Below are 27,188 nucleotides of genomic sequence, written 5' to 3' on the forward strand. Positions count from 1 at the left end.
ATAAGATCACATCTACCCCAACAAGGCCACACCTCCTAGTAGTGCCACTCCATTTAAGGAGCCATTTATTTTTCAAACGATTACAGTCACCATATAAAACTCTAAAGAAATCTAGTAACTTAAGCCCAAAAGCATTTCATTTATTTTAGTTAAGTCAGGAAACACAGATAAACTGTGGTTTCTGTAGAGCTTGGTAAGTAGCTGACATTTCTCAAAGACATTTGATTAATGAACATGATGGCCCACAACCCATAAAGATTAGACTAGGAAGAACCTCCAGTAGGGAAACTGGGTGAGTATACCATAAGTTTTACACCTGAATTCAGTCATCTGTGACAATGACATTAAAGATGGCTGACTGCAACTTAGATATGCACTTAACACCCCTGGAACAGAATGGCAATGCCAATTGTATGGAAGGCTCCTCCAACCTTCCACTCTGGTTTCAGAAGCATGTTTCAACTAGTTAAATTAATTCAACCTAGACAGAAATCAAGCTAAATTTTTAGATGAGTTAGTGAAAGTCAGCTGTTAGGATACCAGTTATAAGGACTTACAAATCACATTAACATTATAAAATATGCTAGTCATTAAACAAAAAATAACATCCTGCAAAGCAGCCATGCACCCAACAAATACTGTGTTTTGTTTCCTACAACAAACACATCATGTTAGAAAAGTTAAGTTCAAGCAGAACTCAAGCCTTGAGAATTAACTCCCTGCTCTTCTACTGCTAAGAATCTGATGAGAAAGACAGTTTAAGAACATCCTTGATGACCCAGATTTCTTTTGACCTTCAAGATGCAAGTCATCCTTTAGCTGCAGTCATAAACCCAGAGGCAAAGTTAATGCTTGATCCAAATGACCTATAATCCCCTCTGTGTAAGAGTGAGGTATTTACTACCAGGTCAAAAAACTTATTCATTTGTTTAAAACTGTTATGATCTTGCACAAGGAGGCAGTCAAGCTAATCAATTATGAATGTGCTCAGCATTAGAGCACATTTATCAGGAACAGATTATAACAATATTTTAATAAACCAGGACCCAGCACAAACCACCCCACAGAGATCCTCTCTTTTTTTTTTTTTTTGGTAAGATTTCTAATTTGGTTCAATCATTTTCTCATATTAGTATCCTCACTTCTTTGATATAATATTAACACTAAAAGTGAGAGCTGTCTGTTCCCAGTTATAATTCTAAATACTAATTTAGAAAAAAAAAAGGAAAAGACCAATTAAATCCTACTTCCTCACAGGGAAAGGCAGGAATCCCCAGGGATGGTCAATGTAGAGAATGGAGAAAGCTTTTGGCACTATGTTTCTAGTTTGAATTAAATCAGGCTGACAGGAGCCCAAAATCATTAACACTTAATAGCAATTGAGTAGACTGGTAAATGAATTGGCAAAGCTAAGCTGAATTTCAAATGAACTATGGTTACCAGTGGACGTTCTGCTGGCTAGATACATGCTGGGTAATGAGTGGAGCCCAAAGACTGTGACACCCCCAGTAGGGCTATTCTCCTCTTTGGACATAGACAGGAACACAGCAGGAAGGAGAATGTACCTTTACTGCCTGAGTCAGGCTTGTTCTGTAGATATATGGATGCTTGGAATCTCCAGAGCCCTGAATGTCTGGCACCTCTTACCAACATTAAATACGCTTAATTAAAAATAAATTTTAAATGGCACTCAGAAATGAGTCTTCAGAGCCCAAACTTTTAACTTAGAGAGGAATTGTTTTCCTTTGCAAATGATGATGCTAAAATGAGACCATTTTGAGAAAAATTAAAGTTTTTTTAATGCCTATAAAGTTGACTATGGAGACTCATTCAGAACTGCAGCTGTGAAGATGACGTGACTGTGACATTTATGTCGTCTTATAAATGAATGCATGAAAATGTCTCAGGAAGACTGTATAATCTACAGTTTCAAGTTATGGGAGGGTCTCACTTTTAAAGTCAACTTCTTTTTCTTCTCTCTCTCTCTCTCTTTTTTTTTCAAGACAGGGATTCTCTGTGTAGCCCTGGCTTTTCAGGAACTCACTCTGTAGAACAGGCTGTCCTCCTATTCAGAGATGGGCCTGCCTCTGCCTTCTTAAGTGTGGGACTAAAGGTGTGGGCTACCATGTTTGCCTTTAACTTCTCTTTTTTAAAAAAGGAAATTACAAAGAAAAAATTTTAAAGAAAATTTCACGAACAACTAAGGATTCTCAAGCCTTGTATATATTCATCCACTAAAGGGGAAATCCATGGAAATATTTAATAGCCATGAAAGACTAAATACTGTCAAATCTTGTACAGTCATCTCTACAAAAGGGATAATCCATGAGAGTCTCTTTAGTGTCTACAGAATTAAAAATTGAAAAAAATAAGAAAATGCCACACATTGTTTATAGCGTAGCACATCATTTGCAGCAGAAGACTAGCAGCAACCTGAATGTCAATCAGTAAGAGAACAAACCACACAATCATAAAACAGACTTTCCCTTGTACTAAAAATAAACTGTGGTTGCATTAAAGTATAAATCTTAGAAACAATATTTTTAAAAAGCAAGTCCTAGATGACAACATTAAATCTCAAATCAATTTTATAAAGCTCAAAACCAAGTAAATCTTAAGAATGTATTGTTCAGGCACATAAACATTAGGGAATAACATAAAAAGTGAAGTAACTGCCTCATTCTTTGGTCAGGGGACAAGTATTCCATATACGAGAACAGCACACAGGCTATCCTCTAGTTACCGAGATATCAGTGTAGGCTTGCTTCATCAACATGTTTTATAACCTACCAAGATGCTACACAGCAAGCTAACATCTCTGTAGGTCAAGAAAAAGCAAGTATTAGTTGTTCCATATAGTATAACTAATGCATACCAACAATTCACTAAAAAAGAAAATTATGAATAGACATATTTATTTAAATTGGGCAAAAATACATATTCTCACACAACCAAAGGAATAGTCTATGCAAAGAAATAGTCTATTCTTGAGAATGGAAAGGATATTTTAAAAACATAAGCTAATGTCTAGATATTTTACAAGTGGTGTTTATATTTTATATGATGTTTCCTATTTCATCTTAACTGTCAACTTACAAAGAGGACTCTTCTACCTGCATAGGCAAAGAAGGGGGAACACATGGCACCTTCATAGCTAAAGGGTATTTGTTTTCAATATACGTGACTGGAAAGGGTTAACAAGCTGAAAATTTTCACAAAAATTTCCTATGGCCCAAATTATTAAGGAGAAAATTTTAAAAATTTAATTTAAACATGCTTTGTATGTTCTCCCTTTCATTACTAAAGTAAATACGCTCTACTAAGAAAACTTGGGAGAGCCCTTGCTCTCTTGGGTGAATGGCATTCAGCTCCACTTAGTACAGCACAGCAGACAAGAAGTGGAAAATGGAGAGCTGACATAGCCTTGACATTAATTTGCTGTACAATGTTAGGAAAAATTACCTGACCTCCCGAGGCACGGCTTCGCTTGTGTAACAGAAATGAAGAAAACAGAACTAGTCTAGCTCAAAGGATTGCGATAAAGATGATTCAAGAAATGCTTAGAAAACATTTAAGTATGTTAATTAAACAAATGCAACTTGGGAAAATCGCCATATTTTCTAATAGAAAAAAACTCATCAAGAACTGAAAGTGAACCCCATGTGGCATATTACATACAAGACCACTCACCTGATACCACTGAATTAAAGGCCAAAGAGGCACAAGCATGGTTCTCAGTCTTTCCCTTTCTGATTCCTTGTGACCTCTGGGAGCACCAGAATCTCTGAACTAGCTGCACTCAGTGCACATCAGGAGAGCAAAGAAGTATCTGGGCATAGACTGAGGGAGCAATATAGCATAGTGTGTACTTGTGACTAAATTCCATGTGGATATCCTTTCATAAAAACCTCTAAATAATTAGAAAATAAGGAAAACAATAGAACATAAAATATAAACAGAAATTAAACTTGTTTATAAGTATTCCACTGATACAAGAGAAACAGGTCAAAGGAATAGGACTTACATAGAAAATGGTCTAGCTGTGAAAAGTGCTAAGAACTTGGATGAATTGCAGACATTTAAAAAATCCACATATCCAATATACACCCCCACGCAACCGTCTTGCAGTGTTGAATGCTACTAAGTCCACAGAGAGCCTTGGAACAGGAACGAGTCTCACTAGGCACAAGACCAAGTACGAGAAGCAACACTCAGCACCTGTGGCCAACTGGGAAGTGTGAGAGGAACAGATGGCACACCTGGTTCTATGGCGAGAAACCACGGCATCAGCAGAACCCAGCAGACGTTTCCCCGTTCAACATCTCCTCATTTCCAACGTGTCATCGCACTTCCCTTCTAAGTCAGTAAGGCAAATCTAAACTTAACCACAGGATTTCTCCTAAGAGAATTTCATATGGGGAAGTGAAAAGAGAATGCTGGAACTCAGCCTCAGCCCTGACTATAGGATAAGAGTAACCAAGTGAGGGCAGGCCAAACAGTTTCCAAATCACAAATCACAATCCAAGGGTCAGAGCAGCTGGAATAGTATGGGGACACCAGGAAAGGATGGACCCACTGTAGACTTGAAAATGCTACAATACGAGTCACGGTACTGCCTAAAATGCCAGCGGTAATATTTAGAGAAGATTCTCTTTAGAGAGAAGCTTAAAGACTGGCTTTCATTTTCAACAAAATTAGAATTTTCTACTATCTTAAAGGTTTTGTTTTGTTTTGTTTTTTAAATACAAATCTTCAGCACTCAGGAGGCATAATGATAGGAGTGATCTTGAGGCCAGCCTGGGCTAGACAGAGCTGCTTTTAAAAAACCAAAGGGGTAAAAAAAAAAAAAAAAAAAAACCCACAAATTTCTAGGATAGACAACAGGCAAAGACTGAAACTGATGCTGTTTACACAACATCTCACCTCAGACAAAGCCACTGTCAGTTCTTATTGTTCTCCTCAGGCAAACGAGTGTGACCTGCAACTAGCAAGACTGACATGAAATTCACATTTCAAGTTCATTAAACATAAAACTGCCACTCTTTACTTATTTATTCAGATGCTGATACTCTACCATTTCTTTCAATTACTCTAGAATTAAAATGGAGAGGGAATGGCTATTATACAAACTAAATTTTACCTTTTCAGTGTACAAAGTTTTCTAATCATTAGCAATTATTTGTTATAATCCACAGTTTGCTACTACTGGCCATGCTTCACGAAAGGGCAAGAGTTTTAAGGGACAAGTTCCTGGACTACACAGGTGTGATATGCCTTTGGAATGGTCATTAACACACAACGCAAGCCTATATTATTTGATGAGCTAGCTGGCAATTGCGACACTTGCCTGAACTCTGCCTCATGAAAGTACAAAACCATTTGCTTCACTCTCAGGAAGCAGTTCCCTGACTATGAGATATACAGGGACACTAATACTCCAATTTAATAGATAGAATTTTTATTTATTTACCCCAAGTTTCTTGCATTTCTCCATATATGGAAAATGGCAGGAAATGTCTCATTACAATATATTATACCCATTTTAATAAGCCCTTTTCAATTGGATCTTGGGTCAAGAAATTTTTCTAAGCTTCTCCAAAGACTCTTTGGCCACTGGTGAGAGACACTGACCCTTCAATATGATGACAGCTGACTCTCCCCTTCTAAGCTAACCAGTTTTCACAGCTTTTACCCTAGAAAAAGTAGCCCCTCCCTTTCCTACTTCATAATGATCCCAGCAAGACAAATCATGAACACTCAGCTCCTCCAAGTAGTCACCTAGTCCAAAGAGCAGAAAAGGAGAACCCAGCCAAATACTTGCCACCCAAGAAGGAACCAGAGAGTTTAAGCAACAGAAACACAAATTTAATTGTAGTTGTTAGCCACTGCTCAGCTTGAAGTGTTAGCCTTTCCAAATATTATTTGAACCGCCCCACACACACAAAAAAGAAAAGAAAGAAAGAAAGAAAGAAAGAAAGAAAGAGTGAAGATCCTGACTCAAGTAACTCAAAACTGACAGATACAATCTTCATTTATGAACAGTAACAAGTAGAGAGCCCAGGTGCCCAACAACCTTGAAATCATAAGGCAGTTCAATCAGTCACATAAATAACATTTGTACAGAACCACTCCCCTTGGGGATTTTTCTCATTTCACATCCTTGACACAATACAATTAAGTCTACCAATACACATCAGGTCAGGGAATTGCCAGTCTCAAAGCAGGGCAAAAGGACTCACCTCACAGAAGAGGGTGAGCTTGTCATCAGGGAGAAGCCCATTGGCCTCATCCAAGAGAAAGTCTCTACGAATGAATTTTTTGAATCCCCAGTCTTTGCCTTGCACGAACCTATAAGCTCGCTGACTCTCTGGAATGAAAAAGAGAGTCATATTTAGAATTACTCAAAGAACAGCTCAAATCCACAACTTATCAGTGTATGAAGTTACTGGATGTGAAAGTAGAGAAACATTTACCCATAGCTTTGGTTTCTTCTCCCTTGGCATTCAGGATGGAGAACTTGAACTTCGCCCGAACTTCACTCTTTGGACAGCTAACCAATAACAGGTAAAGTGACAGGTAATCTTTGCTTTCTTCATCTAACCCTTTTGGGTTTACTCGCAAACACCTGCCCAACACAGAAACAAATATGGATTAAAAGCCTTATGGCTCCTGAAGTCTAGCAGGAAACATCAGAATCCAGAGGGGAAGAAGTGTTTCTGTTGCTGTTGTTGTTAGGTTTTGTTTTTTAGAGTCTAAGTCCCTTACCAGAAGACTGATTCAACAGAAACTTGAAAACAAAAATTAGACAAAAATAAAAGGGCATTCACATCTCTTACATCTCTGCCATTTCCTTTATAATTGTCAAATCATTCACCTATCTCAGCCTAAGACATTTAAAAAGTTTTTCAGACTACTCTTTTTCATTCTTTAATCCCAGAAAAGATAGCCCTCAGTTTCTCATGGGGGAAATACTTTTTTAAAAAGTTGAGAGCCATTTAGTAACCCTGTGTGAGAAAAAAATGTATTCTGGAGAATATCCACATAGTACATACTCTTTTTTTATTTGTTTGCTTTTCTAAACAGGGTTTCTCTGTTTAACAGCCTTGGCTGTCCTGGAACTGGCTCTATAGACCACGCTGGCCTTGAACTCCATTGAGATCCATTGGCTTCTGCCTTTTGGAATTAAAGGTATGTGTCACCACATCTGACTGATACATACTCTTATAGATATTTTAGTGTGTGTGTGTGTGTGTGTGTGTGTGTGTGTGTGATGCCTGTGGAGGTCAAAGACATGAGATCCCTTTGGAGTCGGGTGGTTGTGAGCCATCCAATGTGTGTGCTAGGAACCAAACTCAGATCCTCTTCAAGAGCAGCAAGTATTCTTACCTGCTGAACCATTTCTCTAGCCTTCAACAATTATATTTTAAGAGTTAAAATAACAGAGGTATTGTGTAAGAAGCACAGATAAAAGTAAACTCTTATTCGACAGGGGAATGTTCTAAGCTTGGCTTCTAAATAAGAGTTTGAGATGCCAATCTGTTAAGGATGATTCAAAACAGAATCTAGACAAAACTTAATAGGTTCAACTGAGTTAAATTGTAAATGTCATGAAATGCATGGAGTTCAGACACTGCTCTACCACACAGCATACACAAGCCACATGTATCGTCAGGCCTTGCCAGGGTTATGTCACCTTTCTCAAACAGGTGGTCTAATCCAGTGCCTCTCTAGAGAGTACAGATGCCAAATATACCACTATACAGTATGCTAGAGAGGTTAAATATAATGCCTAGGATAAACATTTCACTCAATAGTTAGTCTACAGTTTAATGTACAAAGTCAGCAAATATTAAATGTGGGTTATCAGAGATCAAATGGAAGATTTTTTTTATTTTTTATTTTTAAAGATCTATTTATTTATATGTATACAATGTTCTGGCCGCATGTGTGCCTACACTCCAGAAGAGGGCACCAGATCTCATTACAGATGGTTGTGAGCCACTATGTGGTTTCTGGGAATTGAACTCAGGACCTCTGGGAGGAAAGTCAGTGCTCCTAACCTCTAAGCCATCTATCTCTCCAGCCCAAAGTGGAAGTTCAGAAACAAAAATGTTCTGATTTTTGCTGGGGACATATGGTTGGTTGTGTCCTTAACTACTTGCTCCTATTTCTCAAGATGACACTCATCCTCACTCCCAGATGATAGTCACCTTGCAATAGGCACTAGTTCAGGAACCCCAAACTTAATCCATTCAGAGCATGAACAACATACTATTGACTATACAGTAAATTCAGAGAAAGTTCAAAGACTTGTTGGCACGTGGTAGATATACCCATTGTTACTTTATGCACAGGGAAGCTACACTTAAGACATGTAATAGCATCGAACGTGAGAAGAGGAAATAAAGTCTGCAATGTAACAATGTGCCTCCTGGATAAATTTTATCTCCACCCTGCCAGTTACAAAGCCAAATAAGGATGACCTTGAACCACTGCCCTGTTCCTTTTTGAGAAAGTCTCAGCATGTAACCCTGGTTAGCCTGAAACCTGCTATGCAGACCAGGATGGCCTAGAATTCAGAGACTCACCTGCCTCTGCCTCCTGAGTGCGGGGATGAAAGATGTGTGCCAGCATACCCAGCCTAATCTTGAACTTTTGAGAGGTAGAGAACGTCTCTATCTCTGAGCAGTGGGATTTCAGGGATCCACCACCATGTCCAGTTTATGAGTTCTGGGGATGGAATCTAAGTCTTCATGCATGTGCAGGTAATTTAAAAGTCAAGTCAAGATTTTATGTTAAAAATCTTAGATTTGTTGCTGCATGTGATGACACACACCTTTAATCTCAACACGCAAAAAGCAAAGGCAGGTGGATCTTTGTTTTGAGTTTAAGGTCAGCCTGGTCTTCATGCTGAGTTCCAGGCCAGCCAACACTTCTTAGTGAGATGGCATCTCCAAACAAACAAAAAGAAACCCATAACAACTAGACTTGCTGCTTTCTGAAAAAAACCAGAAAATCTGGTGATAGTTGGCCCTTCTCCAAACAAAGCTCTAGTTAGCTGAGCTGGGTGACTACCAGTCCTTCATATACTTACTGAAGTGCCAAGAACTAATCCTAGAACCTCCACATGCTAGCTGAGCACTGTCACTGAGCTACATGACCAGCCTTCTATAAACCTTTAAAAACTTTAAATTACACTTATTAATTTCTTTTTTTAAAATTTATTATATATAGTGTTCTGTCTGCATGTATGCCTGCAGGCCAGAAGAGGGCAGGGCATCAGATCTCTTTACAGATGGTTGTGAGCCACCATGTAGTTGCTGGGAATTGAACTTAGGACCCTCTTAGGAAGAACAGCCAGTGCTCTTAACTCTGAGCCATCTCTCCAGCCCAATTTCTTATGTGTGACTGTATCCGTGGGTCCATGAGTGTCATGGTTCTAGTGTGAAAGTCAGAGGACAACTTGCAGAAATCAGTTCTTTTCCTTCCACCATGTGGGCCATGTGGGCCCCACGGGTCAAATTTGGGTCTTCTGGTAACACTGGCAGTCTTTACTCATTTACCCTATACAACTTGAGTTTGCTAAATTGTAATAAACTCATTAAATTATTTCAAACACTTGTAGTTGAGTACCTACTGTGTCTGGCACTATTATAGGCAATGGGACAACAAAAGTAAAATCTGTGCCTTTAAGAACTTACATTCTGCCCATATCCTATTCAAACCAAGCAAAACAGGCAATTTATGGAACCTCACCATTTCAGTTTATCATTGGCTCCTGATGAAAAAGTTGAACTTTTTATGACTTCACCCATTTCCTCCCGGCAAAAACTAAAATTATTGATGGTCCACATGTAGGAGAATTTCACTACCTTGATCTGTTGATAGAAAATTAGGAAGGAATTAAATAAGATGTGGGGAACCTGAAAAAAACAGGTTGAAGATCAGACAAGCACCCCTCCCTTATTCCCACAGAAGACTGCAGTTAAAGCAGTCCCTCGTCTACATGAGAGAAATCTCTGACCTACTGCTTTTATAATGCTTTCAACTTTTGAAAACACTGGTTGGAAATGAGAAAAACACAGTCAAGGAAAGAACAGCAACAATAACAACAATACAAGAACAGGGTAGGTAAAGTTTGAAGCTTTGTGGTCCTAAAAGAGTCTGTAATTGATATGCTGATGCCATTCCGGGGGCTGTGAATCTCAAATACTGCTCTGAGCATTAGAACACATACCTATCAAGGAGGATGTAAAGAATCTAGACAAAATTTTCTCTGTGAGTTCGAGGTCAGCCTGGTCTACAAATCAAGTTCCAGGACAGCCAGAGCTGTTACACAGAGAAACCCTGTTGCAAAACCAAAACCAAAAAAATCTAGTTAAAGATTCCCCCTTGAATCACCATAGAAAAGCATTAGCCTTGGGGATTTAGACTCTATGTAAGGAAAATAAGAAATGCAAGGCTAATAATAATAAGGACCTTATCTTGTGCTTTTTGGCCCCAGAGAAACTAGGAAACCCAAAGTTGAAAAGTGATTATGTTGCTTTTGTCCACTAGTGAAAACTTGAACTTACCTGTGTATAGCACCAGCTCTCAGCCACGGGACCACTCGACATTTCTGCCGGAGGTGGAGGACTTGGAACCCTTGACATCGCCAGTTTGAAGGTTAAACTGGGTTTTCAAAGTCAGGGGGCAGAGATTCCTGGTTTTTCTTCACGCTGGTAAGATCCAAGAATTAAGATTTATTAGCCTCTTTTTTAACTGATATTTATTTATTTATTTATTTATTCTTATTTTTTGGGTTTTTGAGACAGGGTTTCTCTGCAGCTTTGGAGCCTGTCCTGGAACTAGCTCTTGTAGACCAGGCTGACCTCGAACTCACAGAGAACCGCCTGCCTCTGCCTCCCAAGTGCTAGGATTAAAGGTGTGCACCACCACCACCCGGCTTAACTGATCTTTTAATGTTAATCTGAATTTTTATTATTCTTCTCTCATATAATACATCCTGACCTCAGTTTCATCTCTCTCTACTCCACCCAGTCTCCCCAGTCCTTTCCCTCTTCCCAATTATCCTATTATTTATTTGATCTTCTAAGATACTGGAAACTTTGTGGCCTGACTGAAATGTTCTATCCTGATTTAAATATTAACTTCAGAGAAGACCATGTAGTCTCCTAGGCAAAATTACATTATTGTTCAAGCACGGTGGCTTACATCTCTGCTGGGAAGGATGTCATATACAACTTTCATCCCAACACTCTAGAAACAGAAGCTGGTGTATCTCTTGAATTGGAGGCCAACCTCGTCTACACACTCAGTTTCAAGCCAACATGTACTGCACAGTGAAACAAAACAACAAAAGAAATAGACACACGTGATCAAAGGGTGTATTAAAGCACATCTCTGAAAAGCTGTCTGACAAAGTCAACATGGCTAGCACTAGATATCTCCTTGCCACCAAAACCTTTCCTTAGGATACAAATGCTCTGCTCCAGTGGAAAATGACCTTGGTACCTTACTCTCCAATTTTCCTGATCGCCTGTGCTTCACTGCAAACTTAAGAACAGCCTTCTGTTCATTTTCTCTGCCAGCTGCTCTCTTAAAGGGCAACATTTTTACACCTCCCTTAGATGTGTTCCTTTCTCTACAACATCACGTCAAATTTTACCTGGCTTTCTAGATTTTTTCTTGCTTTCTCTGCTAACCACTCCTCAACCTCAACTCACTCCCCCCACCACACACACAACAGAATCTATTATGTAGCTCTGGCTAGCATGGAACTCACTATGAAGATCAGACTACCTGGAACTTAAGAGATCTATCTGCCCGCTGCCTCCTGGGTACTGGTATTAAAGGTGTGTGCCACTATATCTGGCCTTCTTCAATTTCTTTTATTGGATTTTTTTCTTTTACTGTTATTCCCCATGGCTTAATTTTCAATCATTTCCCCAATTTACATTCTTATGGCAACCAATCATTTCAACAGTATCAAATTTCTGCCAGTACACAAACATTCTCATGTCTCTTAAACTTACACCTCTTCTATAGCCCCAGGCCCCTTTCAAATAGCTGCTATACATCTTGATGGGATGTACCACTAATAAATCCAACTCAAAACTATTTTTATAAATTAGGTCATGGACCAGTGTGATGGCTCAGCGGATAAAGGTGCTTGCCATCAAGCCGCTGACCTGAGTTTAAGTCCTAGAATCCACAAGGTAGAAGGAAATAACTAAGTCCTACAAATTATCCTTGTACTACATGTGTGTCATGGTGCATGCATGATATCCCCACAAAATAAGTAACATATATATAATAAAATTATTTAAAATGTAAGGTCAGGAGTGCTAGTACATGCCTGTATCCCAGCACTTGAAATTCAGAAGCAGATCTCTGTGAGTTCAAGACTAGCTTGGTCTACATAGAGAGTTCGAGGCCAGCCAGAACTGAGAACCTGTCTCTCAAAAACCAAACCAAACCAAAACAACAACAACAAAAAAACATTAAAAGTCAAAAGATGCAAAGTTGCAGAGATATATAGGGTAGACACAGAAACTCTGTTCCACTGTTGGTGAGACACTAAAATGAGACATATACTATGTATGTAGGAATTTGGTCATATCTAGCAAAGTTTAAAACCACAGAACTTAGAACTCCCACTTTGAATAGAACGTGCACTACAGCGGGGCTTGCCAAGTTTGGAAGTCACAGAATTACCTCTTAAGAAGAATGTTGGTCTTACCCCCTAGGATTCTGATTCAGCAGCTTGAGATGGGCCCAAGAGTGCACTTCTAGCATGGTCCCAGGTGATCCTGCTGAGCTAGTTCTGGGACCACAGTGAGAACTACTGCCCTAGAGAAGCACTTATGCACAAGACATGGGCTAGAGTGTCAATGTGACACTGTAACAGTGAAAAACTAGAAACAAATTAAAAGCCCTTTAGTAATGAACAGGTAAGTAAACTGGGTTACTTCCATATAATGAAAAATGAGTTTTAGTGTTTAAAATAATTAGATTCTGTAAGACTGTGGTCTCCAAACACAATGCCAATGAAAAGAACAAGTTTTTGAAAAATAAGTGTAGTTCATTATTTCTACAAATATAAGTATTGGTACAGATAAAAGCATACTGTAGAAGCAAAGTAAGAATAAGAGAAACATAGCAAGTTGTTACCAGTTTCATGGGGAAATGAAATTTGAAAAGAATAGAAGATACTTTGTCTCTTATGTTTGTGTTTTTAAAGATTTATTTTTATTTTATGTAAATAGGTGTTTTGTTTGTATATACACACGTGCACACACATGTGCCTGGTGCCCAAGGCCTGAAGAGGACATCAGATCCCTTGGAACTGGAATTACAACAGTTATGAATTGCTATGTAGATGTTGGTAATTGAACCCGGGTCCTCTGGAAGAGCAGCCAGTACTACTAAGCACTGAACCATCTCTCCAGGCCCTCTGATATCTGCTTTAAAATAAGGGTGCTAGGAAGTAAATAAAACAATACAAATCTCAGCTAGAGATAACAGGTGCTAGAGTATCTACTATTCTTTGAACAGTCTGGCTTAAATAATTTTTAAAATGATAATGATAGTATGTGTGTTTATTACATATGTGCAGGGGTATGTGTGTGTGTGAGCACATGCCATCGTACGCATGTGGAAGTTAGAGGACAACTCTTTAAGAGTCAGTTTTCTCTTCTTCCCTTTACATGGACTGCTGGGATTGAACTCAGGTAGTCAGGCTCTCAGAGTGTGCACTTTACCTCCTGAGCTACCTCACCGGTATGGTGCTATCTTTCCTCTCTGCCTGGCTACCTGGAAGATCTAAGACAAATTCTTTGACTCATCTCCTAAAATGACAGGTTTACATTCCTAGTCTACCCGTTTTGTTTTATATTTAATCACACATTCTACTCTAAATTAGTTTTAAGTTCATTATTTTCCTTTACCTCTTTGCTATAATTCTTTGCACTATTATAGTGTGTGGTTTTTTATGGGTGCTGGGATCAGAACTCAGGTCTTCATGTTTACATGGCATGTTTATTGCCTGAACTGTCTCCCAAGTACTTTTTCAGTTTGCCTGATGGTATAAATGAATAATAGCAAAAATATTCAGTAGTAACTCAATTCACAAACATTTGCTTAAATAGTACTGGTAGGATTAATAAGATATATCTATCTGTACTTATCCAAAATAAATGTAACTAAATATTCCATTGGTCATAACACTGTCCTAGAAGCATTTATAACTAAAGCATCATCTGCCATCACAGACGAAGTTAGTTGTCTTACACACATGGCATGCTGTTCCAAACAACTGCGTTCACCATGGGCTAGTGCAAGTCATGAAACCCAGTCTCACAGGCTTGTTTGTCTAATAACTAGTTAATATATCTTAGGCAGTTTTACAAATCCCAGTTATCATTGCTACCAAGAAAGAAGTTACAGATTTCCTACTTTTGGGCAGTGCAGCAATGAAGATGTGAATTTTACACGTGAGTTAAGAGCTTAAAACCTGGCTCATGAGGCGTGTGTTGAGGCTATCCTCCACACTGAGTCATCACAAAATACGGATCTGAGCTTATTTTGAAGTTCTTTTTTTTTTTTTAAACCTTCAAATTCATCTAACAATAATTTATAGGGCTGGAGATGGAGCTGAATGGTAGAAGGCTTGCTTAGCCCCAGTTTTAAGAACCATTACTTTAACAATTACAAATTTTAAAAGCCTAGGAAAAAGACATATTTTTTCTAATGCTATGCTGTTAATTTCTTTGATGGAGGAGTGTCTATGTGTTACTTTCATTATTAATAAAGAAACTGCCTTGGCCCTTTAAGAGACAGAAAATTAGGTAGGCGGAGTAAACAGAACAGAATTCTGGGAAAGAGAAGGCAGACGCTTCAGGCAGTCGCCATATGCAGTAGCCATGCCTCTCCTCTCCGAGGTGGATGCAGGTTAAGATCTCTTCTGGTGCCAGGCGGTGGTGGCGCACGCCTTTAATCCCAGCACTCGGGAGGCAGAGGCAGGCGGATCTCTGTGAGTTCGAGACCAGCCTGGTCTACAAGAGCTAGTTCCAGGACAGGCTCCAAAGCCACAGAGAAACCCTGTCTCGAAAAACCAAAAAAAAAAAAAAAAAAAAAAAAAAAAAAAAAAAAAAAAAAAAAGATCTCTTCTGGTAAGCGATCCACCTTGTAGTGCTACACGGATTACTAAATATGGGTTAATCAAGATGTGAGTAAGAGGCTGAAATTAATGGGCCAGGCAGTATTTAAAAGAATACAGTTTCCGTGTAATTATTTTGGGTAAAGCTAGCCGGGTGGCGGGACGCAGCCCTGAAGCTCCATTCTACAGTAGAAGGCTTACTTAGCCCCAGTTTTAAGAACCATTACTTTAACAACTACAAATTTTAAAAGCCTAGGAAAAAGACATATTTTTTCTAATGTTATTCTGTTAATTTCTTAGTTTCTTTCTTTTTCTTTTCATTTTTCTTTCTTTTTTTAACTTTTGACTTGTTTTATAACCAACTCTTTCTTTGATCTTTTTTTTCTTTTTCTTTTTTTAAAATGCCCAACCCAGCACCTAGAAGAACCGAAGAGTCAATCTCAGCTCTGAGAAGCTCTAACCAGACAACCTACTGGGAGGGAAATTGACTGCGATGGCAGAAGTCTAATTAATTTCACTTACAGTGGACACCGTGGGCAAAGTGTTCATCAGCAAAGTAACCTGGTGCTGCATGAACTCTTCAGCACTTCATGCCAACCACTGCAGATGCTCGGTAAAAACAATCACAGGAAGGAAGAGATCTATTTGAAGGTCATAGTTTGAGAATGTTCGCAAGAGACAACTAGAGCCAAAATATATTGTTCACAGTTTCAAACAAGTTAAGACATGACACTCCAAGTTCTCTAAGGAGAAAATGATTTCCCCAGCTTACCAAACTCTAGTGCACTGACAACTCTAGGTTGAGGATGCCTTTATGTACCACCCTTTATCTATCTATCTATCTATCTATCTATCTATCTATCTATCTATCTATCTATCTATCTATCTATTTTGCTGTCTCTGTAAAATCCTGACCTGTAAGGAAAGACCTTCCTGAATTAAACAGAAAAAGATGCTCTTCAGCATATTCCTCTCAACTCTAATACTGCAGGCAGTGTTACTAGTTAATGGCCATCTCTGATGGGATGCTTCCTAGCAGTACTATAAGACCCTAAAATTACTAACCATCTTTTGACAGGAAATTTAAATCAATAAATATCATACAATTTCTAACTAGAAGGTTAAACTGTGGAAGGTATGGTGTAGGTAAAAGACAAACATATAAATGTTGTCATGTAAAAACAATGCTTTTCACTGAGTCTATACAGTTCAATTTTTCAACTGAAACACCTCTTCCTGCTTTGTTATAAACTTGTAAATATCCAATTGCCTGCAGTAGGTTTTTGTTTGTTTTTTGTTTTTGTTTGTTTTTTTTTTTTTTTTTTTTTTTTTTTGAGACAGGCTTTCTCTTTGTAGCTTTGGAGCCTGTCCTGGAACTAGCTCTTGTAGACCATGCTGGCCTCAAACTCATACAGATCCGCCTGCCTCTGCCTCCTGAGTGCTGGGATTAAAGGCTTGCGCCACCTGCCACCGGGGGCCTGCAGTAGGTTCTAAAGGTACTTAAACATAATTTGCATCTGTTCTTTGTATCCACTCCTTTATTGCCTAACATGGTGCCTAGAAACAAAGGTATTATTCACTCCGTAAACATACTTCAATTAAAATCCTTATCTAGTTACATTAAGTTAACTTTTCTGGGTTTTGTTGTTTCTTTTAGACAGATCTCTAAAACAAGATTTCAAACCAACACTGAGTACATCAGATGTGCAATGCAATGACAATCAGTAATTTGTTCTTTTGGATAAATTGAAAAACATAGGTGCAAACTGTTGAAGGAGGCTTCTTGGCCGCTTGTTCGTTCCCCAGCCCCCCAAAATAATCACACAGGAACTGTATTAATTAAATCACTACTTGGCCCATTAGTTCAAGCTTCTTTTTTTTTTTTTTTTTTTTTCTGAGACAGGGTTTCTCTGCAGCTTTTTTAGAGCCTGTCCTGGAACTAGCTCTTGTAGACCAGGCTGGCCTCGAACTCACAGAGATCCGCCTAGTTCAAGCTTCTTATTGCCAACTCTTACATATTAATTTAACCCATTTCTATTAATCTGTGTATCGCCATGTGGCTGTGGTTTACTGGCTAAAGTTCCAGAGACCGGCAGGGCTACATGGCTTCTCTCTGACTCTGCCTCCTTTCCCCCAGCATTCAGTTTAGTTTATCCCCACCTACCTAAGTTCTACACTATCAGGCCAAGGCAGTTTCTTAATTAACCAATGGTATTCACAGCATACAGAGGGGAATCCCACATCAGCAAACTCCTAGTCTAACTCCTAGCCTATAACATCAAGTCCAAAATCTAGGGAAAATGAGGGTTTGGGCCAGTATGAAGTTTATCTTCCTTTTATAAAGAAGAAAGATTGACTGTAATTACTTCATTTTGAAAATACATATCAAGAGGGCTAATTAATTTGAATTAGCCAATAATTAATTGGCTTCTTATACAATCAGAATTATTTTAACATGTAGACAGATTTTATTAATAAACAGGAAAGCCAATTGTTTGTGTGTTTTTCACTGAGGTAAGCTAGTATACACTAGAAAAGTATAAATCAGTTTGTACAGCTATTTTGTTTAATCTTTCATGAGCATCCCTTCATCATTAATCTAATCTACTCATCCAGAGAATTAAAAAAATAAATCAATACACACAGTTTATCTCATACATGCTGAGTTAACTTTATATTCATCAGTTTTTAAATGACAAAAATAAATAAGATCATAAAAATATTAAGTTAAACCATGAAACTAAATAGTGCTTACTGGCAATCCCATGTGACACAACATAATACCTAGCACAAATGAACTAAGAATGTAGCATGAGCTAGGAACAGAGCTTTCTGCCAGAGAAGAGTTAAGAACTTTAAAAAGCCTACCTCTACCTTTCTTCACTTTTAGACTTGTTCAGTTTCTAAAGAAAACTCCCATGTCATACCTATTTTAAACCTGAGAGACGTTAACATCTTCTAGAATATAAGATGCCAAAACAGCTGATTTACAGATACACACACACACACACACACACACACACACACACACCCACCAAAAATACATAAAAGATTTGGGTATATTATTTTCCAAAGACTAATGTGACCTAAAAGGAGTTTCTGTTTCTTTTGTTAGTGTGTTCAAGCATATTCAGCCCAGGAAGTAATTTTTCATTACCTTAGGGACAGTTATTACAGGTCATAGTGACATCTTTTGCAGCAATATTTGAATGAGATTTTAATATTTGTTATAAGCAAACCCTTTGTAGTTTGGCCTAATCTAATGAAATATTAAATACACTGGGTTTTTTCTTTTTTAAATGTAGAGACACTTTTTTAAAAAAAAATATTTATTTATTATGTATACAATAGTCTGTCTGTGCGTGTGTCTGCAGGACAGAAGAGGGCACCAGACCCCATTACAGATGGTTGTGAGCCACCATGTGGTTGCTGGGAATTGAACTCAGGACCTTTAGAAGAGCAGGCAGCACTCTTAACCACTGAGCCATCTCTCCAGCCCCTAGAGACACTTTTTAAAATAAAAATAATCCAGGTGGTGATGGCGCATGCCTTTAATCCCAGCACTTGGGAGGCAGAGGCAGGAGGATCTCTCTGAGTTCGAGGTCAGCCTGGTCTACAGAATAAGTTCCAGGACAGGGTCTAAAGCTACACAGAAAAACCCTGTCTTGGAAAAAGAAAAAGAAATAGAAGAAGAAAAGCACTTGAGATCTTAATCAGCAAAGAAAAAGTTGAGGTTTCTTGTATGTCTATCCAGCTCATGTTCTTTACAATCCTACAAGACCACTGCTTTTTTGTTTGTTTTCATAAAAAAAAAAAAAAATCCTACATGCCTATACAAAGACTTTGTAATATTAGGTGAATCTAGAGATAAAAAGAAGCAACTACTTCCAGTGTGGCAATGGCAGCCAAGGCAACCACAAACCCATAGCAGTTCCTGCATCTAGAGCTTGTGGACAAGCGTACAGGATCAACAATTCATACTGTGATGAATAGTGATAAACTGTCGGTACACTTCCAAGACTTGATGACTTTGTCAATATGGTGCTGGAAGATGTCAGAGTTTGAAATTACACCAGAAGGATCTAAATTAGATCAGATTTTACTAATGGAAATAATGTAACAATGCTGGTTCTTGAAGTAGAAGGGCCTGAAGTATAAGTGGAGCTCCTTGACTTATGCTACATTCTGGCTTTTTAAAACAAGCTTCAGGACCTGAGTTCAGATCCCCAACATCCTCATAAAAAGCTGAATGTGGCAGCACACATGCATAATCCCAGTGATGGGAAAGCAGAGACAAGCAAACCCCTGAAGCCTACTGGCAAACTAGTCTTGCCAAGTTGGTGAGATCCAAGTTTAGTAAGAGATCCTGTCTCAAAAAAATAAGGTGGAGAACAACAGAGAAAATAACCTGAGGCCTAACTCTACACACACCCACATACCCTTCATAATAAATTTTTAATTCAAATGAGACAAGACACAAATTCTTTGGCGATTTATGCTGCTCTGAGTAAGATTTGTCTTCTTGTCCTGACCTGACCACCATGGCCTCGCTGCCTCATAGTAATGCCTACATTTCTTTTCAACCAATATGTTTTATCTAGTGTTGGCACAAATCACTACTGAGCACATGGACTTTTTCTTCAGCCTGGAGAGCCTTCTCTCCTTACGCTCCTCTCCTATGGAGCAGGGGTCGAGATGGGGGTCTCACTTTGTAGCACAGCTGGCCTCCATCTCACTGCAATCTTCCTGCCATTCCCTCCCAAGTGCTGGGATTAGAGGTGTGAGGCACAGCACCTGGCTCCATCAGGTCTTTCTAGTTGACTTCCTTCCAGTACGGAGGTATCCTATAAAAAGTAATATAGCCTGGGGGCTGGTGGCTCAGAGGTTAAGGTTGCTCTTGCAGAGGTCCTAAGTTCAATTCCCAGCAACCATATGGAGGCTCATAATCACCTATAATGAGATCTGGTGCCCTCTTCTGGCAGGCAAACATGCAGGCGGAATACTGCTTACATAATAAATAAATAAAATCTTTTTTTTTTTAAAAAAAAAAGTAGTATAGCCTAAGAGATCTCTTCCCTGACCACCTAATCTAGGGGCAGTCCTCATTTCTTAACCTGTTTCTTTTACCACATTACTCATTTTTTTCCTTTCTTGTCACTAACTAAAGTTATCTTGCTTTTATTTCCACAGCTATCCTAGTCTTCCTCACTAGAATTTAACATCTTCCTGTCTCCATTAATAGGCACTCAATAAATATTTGTTCCATTATCTTGTTGTTTGTAGCTACACTCTTTGGAATTTATTTTCCCTAAGTGGTCCTAATTACTAAACTAAACTTCATGAACTACTGAGTAAATATAGATATAAAAATTCTGGCATACCTTTTTTGTATGTATATGCATGCATGGTATATGTGCATTCACAAGTGAGTGGGTGCATGTGCATGTGAACCTGTTTTTCTTGCGTGTGTGTGTGTGTGTGTGTGTGTGTAAAGGCCAAAAACTGATGTTCAGTATCTTCCATCATTCTCCCTTTTATTTACTATGGCAGGGTCTCTCATTGAAGCCAGAAGCTTGCCAATTCTGACTGGTCTAATGAGGCAGCTTGCCCCTGGATTCTATTTCTGTCTGCTGAGATTACAGGTGGCTACCACCTGTCTGGTTCTGGAAATCCAACTATGGTCTTTGCACTTGCTTGGCAGGCACTTTATCCAACCCCCCAATCCCTCAAGCATACCTTTAAAAATTAAAAAATAAAATCATCATTCTACTCATAGAAGATTTATTAAAAGTATAGTCAGAGTTCCTTTTTTAATCTTAGAAAAAAGGAGAAAAGGGAATCTGCAGGGATATGGGAGAATTCCTGAATTTACAAGGCAATACTGAGAGAAGCACACTACCTAGAACAATTTCTCTTATAGAACATCACATTAGCAGGCGCACACCTTTAATCCTAGGCAGAGATAGGTGGATCTCTGTGAGATTGAGGGCAGCCTGTCCATATAGTGACTTCCAGGACAGCCAGGACTACATAGAGAGACTGTAACACACACACACACACACACACACACACAGAAAGAGAGAGAGAGAGAGAGAGAGAGAGAGAGAGAGAGAGAGAGAGAGAGAGAGAGAGAGAGAGAGAGAGAGAGGGAAGGAAGGAAGGAAGGAAGGAAGGAAGGAAGGAAGGAAGGAAGGAAGGAAGGAAAGAAAGAAAGAAAGAAAGAAAGAAAGAAAGAAAGAAAGAAAGAAAGTAGCATTACAGAAACTGCCAGGAAACAAGTCTAAATTTCTACATTATTTCAAGTTAAATTCTATATAATAAAATTCCAATAAAATAATCAAGCTGAGGCAGATAGTTAACATTTACTTAGATTCAATCTATAATATTCCTATTTGACACAGCCTGATTACCTTAAAACTGACATATACAAAAAAGATAACTACAATGGTAGACATATCTATGTCTAGACACTTAACTAAGTTTTTCTAAACTTACTGTTTTTCAAACTACTGTATATGTGGGAAACTCTGAAACTAGGACAGAATTTAGTATATAAGATTTTCCCAGGCTACAGACATTTCTTAGGCAAGTACAGATTCTGAGAGGGATGTGAGGACTCAGATGTTTGAAACTAAAGAACTACTGTTCCTTCTTCCCTAATACCAAACAGACTGAAAGGGCTCATGTGTACAAAGTTAAACTGGCAAGGAACAAAAAAGTATATAAAATATAGACTATCAAGTCTTTTTCAAAATGCAATAGGTTAACAGCACAATGTTCCCACTCATTCCCAAGCTTCAAGGTATGCTGGAAGTTGACAGCCTTATTGCCCTCTGTAGAAGGCAGTACGTTATATAAATAACCATAAACTGTCCTTGTCCCTAAGGAGATCTAGCAGCCAGCTCAAAGGTTAAAATATGGAACAATTTTCACTTTAAATACATCTTTTCCAGATAGCAAAAAATAAAAATGCAAAAATTTTTATTGCCAATTTAAGGGTCTGGAAGTAATTTCTTTACCCAAAGATCTACTCCCCACTCTAAGAGTTACTGGTACAGACACACTGGCATCATTCTCTACTCTGCGAATAACACTGGGAGAAGGCAGCATTGCACCTATGCTCCAAACTCAGAAGTTTGCCCTGGAAAAGAGATCCCTCCAACTACTTGTAGGACTGAAAAACTCCAGATATTAGAAACACTTTTGGAGTTCTGTTTTGCTTTTTAATTTAGGCAAAAACAGCTACAAAACAAAATACATGCAAATAACAATATATGAGGAAAATAAATTCCACCTTAACTTGGACAAGAGAATCCAGAAAAACAAAACAAGTCTGAAACAAGCATCAGTTCACAAGACTTGGGCTAAAACCAGCAGGTGATACAGCTGTTTTTGTTAATTATAGAACCCCCACTGGGAAGCAAAACTACCAGCTGCTTAAACAAAACAAACAAAAAAGTAAAACAACAACAAAAACAGCACCCAGGCTCATCAGAATAAGCTCTCCACTTTAAAATCTATCACTTGGATGATGTCTAAAATGGAGTAACACAAATTCAAATAAAAAAACAAATTTACTTTTAAAGGGCTGTTTCATTTCAAAGTGGACTATTTTTAGGACTCCATTTTCATAACTTAAAATCAAGTGTTACTTCCAAGGAATGGCATGAACAAAACCTTCCAAGACCACAATGAGTAAGCCTGGTAAAGGTAAAGATCTCCCACATGTCTAACATTTCTCTACTGGACAATAATCAAAAAGAATTTTTAACTGGGATCATCCTTGTAGATTCCTGGGAATTTCTCTAGAGCCAGGTTTCTTGCTAACCCTATAATGGCTCCCTCAATTATAACTCTTTCCTTGCTCTCATCTCTTTTCTTCCTTCTTCTCAACTAACCCATTCCCTCATGTTCTCTTCACCTTTACCCTTCTCCCCTCTTCTTACCCTTCCAGCCTCCCTTCTCTCCCCACCCCCATGCTCACAATTTTGTCAGGCGATCTTGTCTGTTTCAACTTTCCGGGTGGATCTATATATGTTTTTCTTAGGGTTCTCCTTATTACTTAGCTTCTCCAGGATCATGAACTATAGGCTCAACATCCTTTGTTTATAACTAGTATCCACTTATGAGTGAGTACATACCACATTCATCTTTTTGGGTCTGGGCTACCTCAGTCAGGATAGTGTTTTCTAATTCCATGCATTTGCATACAAAATTCAAGATGTCATTGTCTTTTACCACTGAGTAGTACTCTAATGTGTAAATGTGCCACATTTTCTCTATCCATTCTTCGCTTGAGGGGCATCTAGGTTGTTTCCAGGTTCTGGCTATTACAAATAATGCTGCTATGAACATGATTGAACAAATGCCTTTGTAGTATGATTGAGCATCTTCTAGGTATATACCCAAGAGTGGTATTGTTGGGTCCTGAGGTAGGTTGATTCCCAATTTTCTGAGAAACCACCATACTGATTTCCAAAGTGGTTGCACAAGTTTGTATTCCCCCAGCAATGACTGAGTGTTCCTCTTACTCCACATCCTCTCCAGCATAAGCTATCATTGCTGTTTTTGATCTTAGCCATTCTGACAGGTGTAAGATGGTATTTCAGAGTTGCTTTGCATTTCCCTGATGGCTAAGGATGTTGAATGTTAGGGACTATGGACCCCCAGACCCTGAATTTCCTGTGACCCGTTGCCTGCCGGAGTAAACAACTTGTTTTCCTTGCTGGCAGAGGTTCTGAGCAAACAACTTGTTTTATAGCTGCTCTGAGCACGAGACCCTCAAGAGTTCCTGATATCAGGGAAGTGTTTCTTGGGGGATCTGCAGCTGAAAGTTAGGGCCATTAGTCAAGGAGACCCTATATAAGCTGCCCTGGAACACAATAAAGGGGGGGAATTCTTGGCGTTACTCCTCTCTCTCTCTCTCTCTCTCTCTCTCTCTCTCTCTCTCTCTCTCTCTCTCTCTCTCTCTCTCTCTCTCTCTCTCTCTCTCTCTCTCTCTGTGTGTGTGTGTGTGTGTTTCAATCTCCAACCCCTTGCCCAACTCGCGAACTGTACCGTAGAGCGCAGAGCAGGCGTTGGGCTACAGCTGAACATTTCCTTAAGTATCTTTGCCATTTGAGATTCTTCTGTTGAGAATTCTCTGTTTAGTTTTATACCCCATTTTTAAATTGGGTTATTTAGAATTTTGATGTCTAATTTCTTGAGTTCTTTATATATTTGAGATCAGTCCTTTGTCTGATATGGGGTTGGTGAAGATGACCCCAGCTAAGACCCTAAGCAATAGAGGAGAGGGGGCCTGATCTTGACTTGCCTTGTAGTCAGACTGATGAATATCTTAAATATCACCATAGAACCTTCATCCAGCAACTGATGGAAACAGAGACTCGCATCGGAGCACTGGACTGAATTCCCAAAGTTCAGTTGAAGATTGGGAGGAATGAGAATATGAGCAAAGAGGTCAAGACCATGATGGGTACACCTACTGAAACAGTCTACCTGAGCTAATGGGAGCTCACCAACTCCAGCTGGACTGGGAAGGAACAAGCATAGGACCAAACTAGTCCCTCTGACAGTGGTTGACAGTTGCATGGCTGGGGCAGACATAGAGGCCACAGGCAGTGGCACCTATTGGCTTTTTGGGAACCTATTCTCTTTGGATGGATACCTTGATCAGCCTAAATATAGTAGGGAGGGAACATCACCAAAGCAATGTGCCTTACCCTCTTTGAGGACTGGATGGGGGTGGGATGGGAGGGTATATGGAGGGAATGAGAGGAGGAGAGGGAGTGGGAACTTGGATTGGTATGCATAATGAAAAAAAAGATAGTTTGCTTTCTTTTTTTTTTTTTTTTTAAATATTTATTTATTTATTTATTATGTATACAATATTCTGTCTGCGGGTATGCCTGCAGGCCAGAAGAGGGCACCAGACCCCCTTACAGATGGTTGTGAGCCACCATGTGGTTGCTGGGAATTGAACTCAGGACCTTTGGAAGAGCAGGTCGTACTCCTAACCGCTGAGCCATCTCTCCAGCCCGCTTTCTTTTTTAAAAAATAAATAAAAAAGAAAAAAATTAATAGGAGAAAGTAGAAAGAAAGAAAAGAAAATCCTAGTATTAATATTCCCAAAACTCACATATGTGCCCCACACACAAGAAAAAATGTGAGGGAAAACACAGATTATTGCATAAAGTTTTTTATAGGCATAGTTGAAGCGAGAATAGAAAAAAACAATTTCAAATTTAAACAAGTTTGGGGTTTTGGTATCTCTAGCAAAAATTTCATAATTTATTTAGTGTGTATGGGGTAAAGTGAATACCAGGGTTCCTGTATGAAGGCACAAGGCAATTTGTGGGAGTTGGTTCTCTCCTTCTACCATGTGGTTCCTAGGGATCTAACTCAGGTCATCAGGCTTGGGGACAAGTGCCTTTATCCACTAGCCATCTTGCTAGCTGACCTAAAACTTTTTACACAAGTAAACAAGCTAAAGAGATGTCTCTGCAATTAAGAGCCACACTGTTCTTAGAGAAGACCTGTTCAATTCCCAGCACCCATTTCAGGTGCATCACAACCCTCTGTAATTCTGGCTTTAGAGAAGAATCTGAGCATTTGGTCTCCATAGGCTTCTGCACTTACATGTACATACTTACACACAGACACACATGCCTACTACACATAGTTAAGAATACTTTAAAAAAATCTTTAAACCATAAATAGAGGAAAGGTTAGCTCTAACGCTATGTATGTGTGTCCAGCATGCAAGGAATTTAAAAACTGAAATCATTTCATTTAACAAAGAGAGTTGCCTATAACCCACAGTATCCTCCAGTCTTAAAAAGCCTCACCTACTCCAGGGTATTACCATACCTCAAAAGCAACCCATTATATTCCACATTAACCACTACAACCTATCAGGAAACTCAATTTTCCTCAGAAATACTTTTTGAAAGGAAAAGCCCTATCCTCTCCAACTAAGATAAGCAAGTACTCTACCAAAGAGTTACCTTCCCAGTGCCCCCCCCCACCCCCAGTGTGTGTGGGGGGGAGCTCACCGTGCTTGTCATCACCTTTCTTAAAAATAACCAAATTCAGTCAGGCAGTGGTAGCACACACCTTTAATCCCAGCACTCGAGAGACGGTGGAATCTCTGTAATTTGAGGCCAGACTGATCTACAAAATGAATTCCAGAATAATCAAAGCTGTTTCACAAAGAAAATCCTGCCTCAAGAAAATAAACAAACGAACGAAAATAACCATATTCTGGCCTGGGCATGGAGCTCAGTTGGTGGAGTTCTTGTCTAGCATACAGAAAATCCTAGGTTCGATTCCCAGCACCACTATTAACTGGGCATAATAACAGATGCCTATAATCTCTGCATCTGGGAAGTGGAAGCAGAAAAGACCAGTCACACAGCTTGAGGCCAAGACTACCTGAGACTCTGTATTGGTGTGTGTGTGTGTGTGTGTGTGTGTGTGTGTGTGTGTGTTGGAGATGAGGGGGGCAGAGAGAAGGGAGAAAGATAGATGGAATACTCACAAGAAGATGGCTCTTTGGGTAGTCTTGCCAGGGACCTAGACTGGAAACCCCAGCACTTGGAGGTAGATAAGGAGAGTCTTGGGGGCTCAATGGGGTCTAGTTAGGCAATGAGCTATGTTAAGGATCTAAATAAACTCAACAGAACAAAGGAAAACCAGTGTGCATTCCAAATTCTTGAATCAAGGGGAAAGTAAAAACATATAGGCAGACAAAACAGGAACACTGAACAGGATGTCTATCTTAAGAGAATGTTCTTAGTTCCTGATGAGCTTTGAAAAGATTAAAATGCAGTAACACCCATTTGCCCAATAAGACTCTGTAAAAGTATACACAGATGTTTGAGGCATAAATCAGAGCACAGAGTAAACACTTGAAGAGTCATTTTGGTAGCAAGATTTTAAATCAACATTGAAGAGCTAAGTTCTAAGGTACAATACAAAAAGGTAAAATGCTCAAAATTCAAACTCCTTTTACAGCCCCAAAAAGCCA

General features: G+C 39.0%; 1 protein-coding gene and 1 pseudogene across 6 annotated transcripts in view; one reads left to right on the top strand and one right to left on the bottom strand.

The window, feature by feature from the left end:
- Window positions 1–27,188, bottom strand: part of LOC119812836 (speckle type BTB/POZ protein) — an 85,698-nt gene that overhangs the window by 11,714 nt on the left and 46,796 nt on the right. For 4 of the 6 annotated variants that reach the window (XM_038327816.1, XM_038327811.1, XM_038327815.1 and 1 more), the window contains 4 exons: window positions 10,575–10,718; window positions 9,757–9,878; window positions 6,474–6,625; window positions 6,240–6,367 (listed from right to left, as the gene is read on the bottom strand). In XM_038327816.1, coding sequence (XP_038183744.1) covers window positions 6,240–6,367; window positions 6,474–6,625; window positions 9,757–9,878; window positions 10,575–10,652 — 480 coding nt within the window. In that variant the 5' untranslated portion in view covers window positions 10,653–10,718. Of the gene's footprint in view, window positions 1–6,239; window positions 6,368–6,473; window positions 6,626–9,756; window positions 9,879–10,574; window positions 10,719–26,214; window positions 26,333–27,188 lie in introns of all 6 variants that reach the window. The other 2 variants (XM_038327813.1, XM_038327814.1) reach the window with 2 other exon arrangements.
- On the top strand, window positions 19,059–19,318 carry LOC119812837 (annotated as a pseudogene).

The sequence above is a fragment of the Arvicola amphibius genome, chromosome 4 (genome assembly GCF_903992535.2).
Source record: "Arvicola amphibius chromosome 4, mArvAmp1.2, whole genome shotgun sequence".
Classification (NCBI taxonomy): Eukaryota; Metazoa; Chordata; class Mammalia; order Rodentia; family Cricetidae; genus Arvicola; species Arvicola amphibius.